Source organism: Monodelphis domestica, chromosome 6 (genome assembly GCF_027887165.1).
Source record: "Monodelphis domestica isolate mMonDom1 chromosome 6, mMonDom1.pri, whole genome shotgun sequence".
In the NCBI taxonomy this organism is placed as follows: Eukaryota; Metazoa; Chordata; class Mammalia; order Didelphimorphia; family Didelphidae; genus Monodelphis; species Monodelphis domestica.
The window spans coordinates 253,969,323-253,978,486 of record NC_077232.1 but is presented as its reverse complement, the minus strand read 5'-3'; the positions used below and the strand labels follow the sequence as shown (position 1 = coordinate 253,978,486).

The following is a 9,164-nucleotide window of genomic DNA, read 5'->3' as shown; positions in this document are numbered from 1 at the left end:
TGGATAATCTAAGAGGATAATTAGCTCCTGTTTATTATTGTGGCCATTGAAGTGAAAGCTTTATGGTCATCATAGCAGACACAATAAACAGGATACCTGTATTGGGCAGGAGGCTGAACTAGATGACCTCCAATGCCTCAACCAACTCTGAAATTCTGTGAAAGTTCTTTATTTAATCAAAACACACATAAATGCGGATATGGTATTTGAAAAAAACATTTAATATATTTAATCTTATTTATACATTTCCCCTAAATTACATAGTCAACAGGCTGCAAATATATTCTGCTACAAAGCTTTCTGTAAGAAATATCTCTATAAGAAAATACATCTCATTAAACATTCCCTGTAAATAAATTACTTCAAATAATCATTTTTGAAGGGTTAGGGTAGAGCAGACACAAGGGAAGTCATGCAGAAGCCAGCATATAAATGTAATTGATGCATAGGAAATGTTTTATGGAAATGCTGCATTTTTTCACTTCTTCAAACTGACAGAAGCCTATTTGTACACACTCTGGATCTTACTTGCATAGATTGGCAAATAATCTATAACTTCTTTTTTTATCAGACATGTGGGGAACATTTGTAAATCTTAATCATTCTATTTAAGTGTGGGTGGAAGCTCAGATTCCCAACTGATATGCAGGCTCAGTTCCAACATCTAATGAAAAAAAAATGAGTTTGAGTCAGCAGGTGGGGATCAGACAGTTCAGAGAGAAGTGATTAAGAGGTGGCTGTGGATCTAAAAGTGGGAAGTCAAAAGAGATAGTTTAAGAGTATTTTCCTCTGTTTTTTTTTTTTTGTACTCTAGCAATGATATTCAGAAAGAAATCTTGAAACAGGGCGAAGAGAAACTTAGAGATTTCAGACATAGGAATATCAGGAGATTAAGAACCTGGCAGAGATCCCCTCCCCCCTTCCATCTCCATGAGGGATAAAAAGCACAACCTACTTACTTGATGATCTTAATTGCTTAGAGAGCATGCTAGATGATAAAAATTTCTCACAAAGAAATCTACCATGTCAAGACAGTTGCCTTATGCACTGGAATGCAATGATGATGTTTTCTTTGGGAATGTTTTGACATGGCACTACCTAGTAATAAGATCCCTTAGTTGCCTCAGCAGTTAAACCACTTGGGAAGGGCATCTGATTGCTCTCTCCTGAGATAATAAATTCTATTCACTGGAAAATACCATTGACAATTGTCATTCTTCATCTGTTTCATTTTTCTTTGTGCTATAGTTTGTCCAGACTTTTTTTTTTACTGATTGTAAGTTTCATTAAAGAGGCTTTGCAGTGCACCAGATATTGATGCAAACTGACCAAGCACTAGTGAGATTCCAAGCGTCCTACTTTCACATAGGTCCAATCTTCATGAAGTCTAATATTTGTGCTAAAAGATGAAAATTCAGTCAGATGACTCAGAAATAATGTGAAATAGCTGAATACTTGCCTGAATATTTGTCCTTTCCCCTTTGTGCTTTGATATCATGCAAGGACAGGCAAAAACTTTTCCACTTTTACCATTAGAAGAGAAAGAATGTGGTAAAGGATCATATTAGGGAGAGAAGCAAAGTGGGTAAAGCTTTTAGAGACTATGGAATTAGAGGAAATAGTTTTGAGCTACTGAAAACAGATTTAGATTCCTTTTCCATTTTACCTATGCTACTTTACAGAACTTCAGCTTTTTGCCAGTGAATATATCTATTGGTCTGAATCTCTGAAAAATTAGAGGACTTTAAAATTTGAAAAAAAGAATTATTTTCTTCTAAACTTGCTACCTTCCTCATTGTGTGAGGAAGATAAAATTGTTTTATAAATCAGTTTTTATTCCTTCCTTCTTTCCTTCCTTCCTAACACAGCCAGGAAAACCATGCATAGATTAGGAATTGAAATAAGTGAAATAAAACATGATTTCTTCTAGATCAGAAGAATCTAGTTGTTTTAAAGAAGAAAGAAAGGAAAGAAGAAGAAGAAGAAGAAGAAGAAGAAGAAGAAGAAGAAGAAGAAGAAGAAGAAGAAGAAGAAGAAGAAGAAGAAGAAGAAGAAGAAGAAGAAGAAGAAGAAGAAGAAGAAGAAGAAGAAGAAGAGGAAGAGGAGGAGGAGGAGGAGGAGGAGGAGGAGGAGGAGGAAGAGGAGTTCTACCATTTCTGAAAGTGTCAGGATTTTAATAACTCTCCTTGGAATAAACTTAATCCTTCCATGTACAGCATTTTTATTGAAAATTTGGATTGTGCGTGCAATTCAGACACTGTCTACCTTTAATCCCATTGCTCTAACTCTTGCCATTTTCCAGCATCTGGCATAATGCCAACATGAACTTCAAGAATAATATTCATTCAAATCTGGCTTTATATGGAAATGCAATTTGTTCGTTATTTCAATGGCCATTTGTGTCCTCATTAAAACCTATCTTTTGGCACAGACTAAATTCATTGGAAGACACATGATAAATGTCAGTAATTTCCACTTCATGCCTTTTTTAATAGCATTTTCACAAATGTTTACATTATTTACATTAACAAGTTTGCATAATGGAAACACTCCAGCATTGGGCATTGGCCAACCATTCCAAACCATTTTGGGGACTTTTGTGGTTGGCTGTTTATTTTCCTTTTTTGGTGATCTGTACCCTTAATCACAATTCTCATTTGAGCCCTCCTACTTCATTACCACCCTTCTTTTCCACCATGCCATAATGCATTAAATACACAAATTCACAGTCTACTAGGGATGTTTTCCTCATTTTGGGTCATATTTTCTGACACACATGGAGTCTGGCTTTGGAGGAGTAGGTGGCATCTTTCCATACTTTGCAAGACAGGCCTTTGGCACAGTCACATCTCTGGAAGATCTCCAAGCCATGAGAGCCCTTCTTGCGCTGCTTGGTGCACACCTCCCCCTGATGTAGCACTGGTTTGCAAATCTTGGTCCAGAAGTGACGAGCACAGCAAAACCCTTCCATGCAGTCTGATGACCGTAAACAGGGATCTCCTTCATGTCCTGTGGAGAAAACCAAGATGGCTATTCCTCTAGTTCTATCAGCAGTTCTTTTAAATCAGACATCATGGCAGTAATCCTAAATCTGAAGTTAGGAGACTTGGATTCAATTCCCTTCTCTGATTCTTTGCTGCTACCTGTGCGATTTGGGGCAAAAGTCACTTAACTACCATGGACCTAATAGGAGGAGATTTGAATAATGGTGTTTGACATTCCTTACAGCTCCAAACCTAGGATCATTAAACCTTAAATGAATTCCTTTGGAACCCACTTAAATATTCTTATACACAATATTTTCCATGTGAATATTGTTCATTATTCTTCACTCTCTGAAATCCATCAATGTCAGCTTTTGATTATTAAAAGGCTGATAATGCTTTTTGTAAGATATTCAAGTCCCCACCCTATTCCACTCTCATTACTTTCCATATTGTCTATCTTTTTTCATTTCCTAATGTCAGAAAAATAAAACTAGTTGAAACCCAAACAAGCCAATATCATGCCTCATTGGAAGCTCCAATAAAAAGTGAGATTGGCAAAACTCTCACTTTCACAGATAATTCCAAAACCAAATCATCATTTCCATTATTCAGATCAACTCTGTATGGTGAATAAGGGTGCTACACACCCATCATATGAAAGAGTTGGGAATCTAGGGATGAGGCCAAAGGAATTATTGATGTCAAGTAGTGCCATCTATATAACATAATAAATTTTTACAATGCCTTAAGATTTACAAAACATTTCCCTCACATTAATCTTGTGAAATAAATAGGACAAGTATTAAAATTCCCCCTTTCCAGCAGGAAACCTAAATCTTAGGTAAATGACCACTTCCCATGGTCACATAAGAAACAAATGTCTCCTTACTCAACCTTTAGTGCCCATTCTGCCACACTCTAGGAGATCTTCCTAGAAGTAACTTATCCTATAGTGTGATTTAGGGACATTTTGCTGATGAATTAAAAATGCTGCTAAATCCTGTCACCTGAGAATGCTCCTCTCCCCCCAGATATAATTAATGAAACACTGGGAAGTTTACTGAAATGATAAAAAACAGATGTTGTTCTAAGTAGTCCTTACTGAGCTGGGAAAAAAGGGAGAGCTGGAGAGCAAGAATGTGATAGTCATTACTCAACAATATCTTGGGGAAAAGGGTGCTTTATCTAGGGAACATGAGCTGATTCTCCCATTATGGCTAATTATTAGTTCATATCATATTGTAAATAGCAAATTAACATGAATAAAATAAGATTAAAATCTCACTTTTAAAAATATCAGATGATTCTGGTAAACTATATTCCTAAAATCTAAGAGAATACTTCTCTTCAGGCTATTTTCAATTCTCTTTGATGCAGCAGACATTTATTAGTCAGTCAATATACATTTAATAAGCACCTACTATGTGCCAGGCATTGTGCTAAGCACTGAAGATACAAATATAAGTAAATGCTTTATATTTAATGTATCTATTAACATTTACATTTATTCCATATAAACTTATATGCGACTTCATTGTCTTCTCCATTACAATGTAAACTTCTTGTGAATAGGGATTGTTTGATTCTGTCTTTGCATCCTCAGTGCTTAACATAGTGTCTGGGATATGGTAGTTTAAAATGGGTTATTCTTGAATTGATTGATTGATACTATGTTCAAGATATTATCTAACACTACAGGTTGCAAACAGGTGCCAATTTGTATTCTTCTACTTCCCCGATGTTCAAGACATTGCTTGTCAATGGAGACATAAAGAGGAAATATATAACATTCATTTCCTCATAAGTTAAGAATCTATTAAGAAAAATGAGAGTCTCACTTGGATAACTTTAGAAAAGATAATGAAAAGAAGCCTAAACAAAGAACTCTTTGTATATTGAGGGATTTAACACTTCTTGCTGACATATAAGGAAGAGAAGAAAAGCCATTTCAGCTGAACCTGGAAGATTTTTATAGGCAGAAATCATGTGAGTTGATATTAGAGGGAATCTTGTCCTTATCTAGGAGATGTTTGTTTCTTTATTTAAGTCTAACCTAAAGTAAGATGAAAAACAAATGAACACAAAGCAACTCTTGTAATCACACCTTTTATATGTGACATTTTAGAATGTGGTCTTCCTAGATTCTGCCAGCCCAAGTCATGATGTGAGTAGTGACCGTGATTGCGATCTCTGTGGCGCATGCCATCCAATGCAGGGATGTGAGGTGTTAAGATGCTTTCAGTGACTGGGATACAGATACCTGGAAAGAATTATGGGAAGCAATAGGTTAATTCATTTATACACACTCATGATTTTCCATTTCCTTATCCATTCAAGCAACATCAAAACCAGGATAAGTGGATAGAGAAATGACATTCTTATTCAATTGACCAATCACTTAGTGAGAACATGCCATTTGCCAAACAGCATTCTTTAAGGAACAATGGAAAGGTGGGCAGCTGGGCTGCTCAGTGGATTGAGAGCCAGGCCTAGAGATAGGAGGTACTAGGTTCAAATGTGGCCTCAGATACTTCCCAGCTGTGTGACCCTGGGCAAGTCACTTAACCCCCATTGCCTAGCCCTTACCACTCTAGCTAGAGAAATATAGATACAGTAAATATCTAGTCTTTATATAGTTATAGATTATTCTATGATAATTATTAATCTTATTATTAAGTATATATCAATAAATCTTTTGAAGCAACTAACATTTATATGGATAATTATTGATTATGTATGATTAACAATACATTATTGATATAGTTAACATTTGTAATATATTTTATGATATTTTAATATATGCTAATAAATTATATGCATATACATACTAGCAATTTAAAAAATAAATTTATAAATTTGATTTGTAAATATTTAATCCTTATAATCCATCCCAGGCTTCTGACTAAAAGGAGGAATTGCCCAAACTTTAAATTCATGACCCCTCAGTAATAAAGTGAGTCAATCTTTAGAACATATAAAAAGGGCAACGGAGTCCTAGGGGAAGAACCTGTTCATACCGTTGTTGCAGCGGGTACCCGGACAACACATGCCATCTCGATGGCAGCGTTTCTTTTTTCTCCGGCACACCAGGCAAGCTGAAGAACCCTGGTGGGGACTGTTACAATATCTTCCAACTTCACATTCCTTATCACTGCTACAAGGGTAAGCCTGTGAGCAATTAAAAGAAAAAAAAAAGGTCTTATGGTTAGATTATACAATGTATCTGGGGAAGAAATAAAATCATAAAGTCAATTAAAGAAACAAAATATAACACAATTCAACCTGGAAAAATGATGGAAATATATAATTAAATATTCCTCTTTAGAGTTCTAATGGACAGTAATGTGGTACAGGGTCTGGTATCAGGAAGACAAGAGTGAAAAATTCATCTCCAGACACTTACTAGCTGTGTGACCAAAGGAAGACATTTAACTCTATTTGCCTCGGTTTCTTCATCTATAAAATGAGCTGGAAAAGGAAATGGCAATTATTTTGCCAAGAAAATTCCAAATGGGATTATAAAGAGTTGGACACAGCTGAAATGACTGAAGAACTAAAAAAAAAATAGTACTGAGGGGGGCTTGTTGATACTGGGGCTAATTATTTCAATGAAGAAACAGTTGGGAAAAAAGTCTCCTTTTTCTATGAACTTTATTATTAGAAATTAAGAAGGTTACTTATTCAGTAGTAGACAAGGTATAGTGAATTTTGAACAAAGACATTCATGGCCAGGAATTTGAATCATCACTGATTTTCTTCATAAGTTTTGAAGTTTCCTCAGACCCTACTGAATCTTCATCCATTTAGTTGTGTTAACATGAGAATTAACTGATAATCCATCCCACTGGGATATGCCCCCCTAAAACCAAAAGGAATGACCCTTATATCCCCTGGGTGGAACAAGAATGAGTCACCAATCCAAACCCTGCATAGGTGGAGCAAGTAAGAGAGCTTCCCTGAGAAGACATAGAGCAAAGTGTGGTTGAGATACAAAGCAAAGGAGATTTCAATAGACCTAGTGCAGCAATGGCAAACCTTTCAGAGACTGAATGCCCAATCTGCAACCCTCATACTGCATGTAAGCCTTTCCTTTACCCCAGACAGGGGAGGGAGGAAGCATTTCCATTGGGCTGCTGTGCAGAGGTGTAGGTGATGTGATAAATGCCTTCAGGCAAGGTGGTGAGGGGGAAGAGAGAAGCCCCCTCTGGTACATGTGCCATAAGTGTACCAACAAGGACCTAGAATGTAAGCATGATTTAAAGGAGCAGAGGCTCAGAAAAGACAAGTGGAGGTCCCTTTCAAATTAAATTACCAAGTTGCTTATAAGCCAAAGAAATGAGTTCATTCAACAATTCAAACATTTACTATACCTAGAGAAGGTTAGAGACAACTCTGCAACCCAAGTTACCTTTGAGTCAAAGTTAGTCAACATTTATTCATCACTTAAGGAGGCAATGTGCTAAGTACTGGGTATACAAAGTAAGACCAAAAAAGTGAAAGGACTTTACCACATAAATGACTTCTGGGCCCCTTTTAATTTGTATGTCAACAACAACAACAACAACAACAACAAAGTTCTGCAGTTTCTTACATTATAATAAATTACAAAAGCCTATTTTTGTTGCATCTTACTTTCCCTCTGAGTTTCATCTAAATCAAGATTCAGAGCACTTGAGAAATTATCACTTTAATTTCTGCTCACTAGAACCCCCAAAAGAATTCCTAAGAATAATCTTATATTTTCAATCTTCAATCATATACTAAGTTGCATTTTCCAGTCATATCAAGTTCAACAAGTCACTTCCCCCTCTGCATCTTAATTTTCTCATCCAAAAATTAAGGAGTTGGACAGAATGACTCTGATATCTGTGACTATCTAATGAGATAAATTTTTATGTGTTCCTTGAGGTGGCATGTAATAATAGGAGCAATGGCCTGAGATTCTGAAGTCTGAGGACATGAGTCCAGTTTCTGTTGCTACTTAGCTATGGGACCTTGGCTTCAATTGCATCACCTATAAAATGTAGGTGATACATTGCTATCTTCCAGGACTCTGGTTGCAACAAGGCTGAAAAGATATGCATGCAAAGTGCTTACAGCCAGAAAATGATATACTAAATTTGAACTTTTGCCAGTTTGTCTTAGAATCACATTTCATGTCATGTTAGATGTTTTCTTGACATCTCAGATTTATCACTTCCTTCTTTTCTATATCTACCTCTTTCCTCCCCCTCTTCATGTGTCTCTTTTTCATGGTGCATATACACATACATTGCATATATATATATATATATACACACATATGTATAAATATATACATGCATCATATCCAAGGTAGTCAGTAACTTTTATCATTAGTTTGCAAAGTAAGCCCCTGAAGATTCCATTGATAAATGAGATTCAGAAATGTTGGAATTCTGTATTTGGGGGGAAATCACCTTGGATAATTTTAATTTATGTCCTTCCCTCACCCCCTCACACCAACAACTCACACCCAAAAGAAGGAGCTCATGTACAAATGGCAATTTCCAGTGGTGCGGTTTTAAAAAATATTTTACAGTGGCAACTTCTGCTGAGTACTTTATGTTTTGGAGAGTAGGGAAGGGGCCTGTAATTCATCTTTCCAGCCATTAACTCTATCATGAGGGTTGGGGAAATCTGTATGAGGTTTCCTATCATATATCAGTATTCTTTTTTTTTTTTAGAACATAAAACAAAAGTGCTCATTTCCCCCTCCTCTCTAACCCTCTTTATTTCCTCCTCCTTACCCCAAACCCAGCTATCCACCCAAGTACTTAACTCTTTTGGAAATAGGATTCACATGTTTCTGATTCATTTACACTTAATTTGTTAAATTGTTGTTTTGCAAGAGACATTTGATGTTTCATACAACTTTTTGATGCCTCACTTCCCCCATAAAAATAGAGCATATCCTTCCAAAGGAAAACAAAAATAATTACCCGGCCTCCCACTTTTTTTAAAACCAAAACTATACTAGTTGAAGAAACAACACAATTTCCAGAGAATTCTGAACTTAGTCTATCACTTGCATCCCTAATTTCTATTAAATGGATGTATAAAACCACTGATACCTTAAGACTTCTATGGTTAATATTTTTATCAGAGTGAGTTATTCCTTTGTTGATACAGTTAAAAATCCCTCTATACTATAGCTGA

At 36.0% G+C, this 9,164-nt stretch overlaps 1 protein-coding gene across 2 annotated transcripts in view; it reads right to left on the bottom strand.

The window, feature by feature from the left end:
• Nucleotides 1-200: 200 nt before the first annotated feature.
• The window catches only part of DKK2 (dickkopf WNT signaling pathway inhibitor 2), a 146,905-nt gene continuing 137,941 nt past the window's right edge, over nucleotides 201-9,164 (bottom strand). For both annotated transcript variants that reach the window (XM_001366637.4, XM_007495830.3), the window contains exons 2-4: nucleotides 6,005-6,155; nucleotides 5,092-5,247; nucleotides 201-3,009 (exon numbers count right to left, since the gene is read on the bottom strand). In XM_001366637.4, coding sequence (XP_001366674.1) covers nucleotides 2,759-3,009; nucleotides 5,092-5,247; nucleotides 6,005-6,155 — 558 coding nt within the window. In that variant the 3' untranslated portion in view covers nucleotides 201-2,758. The remainder of the gene's footprint in view (nucleotides 3,010-5,091; nucleotides 5,248-6,004; nucleotides 6,156-9,164) is intronic.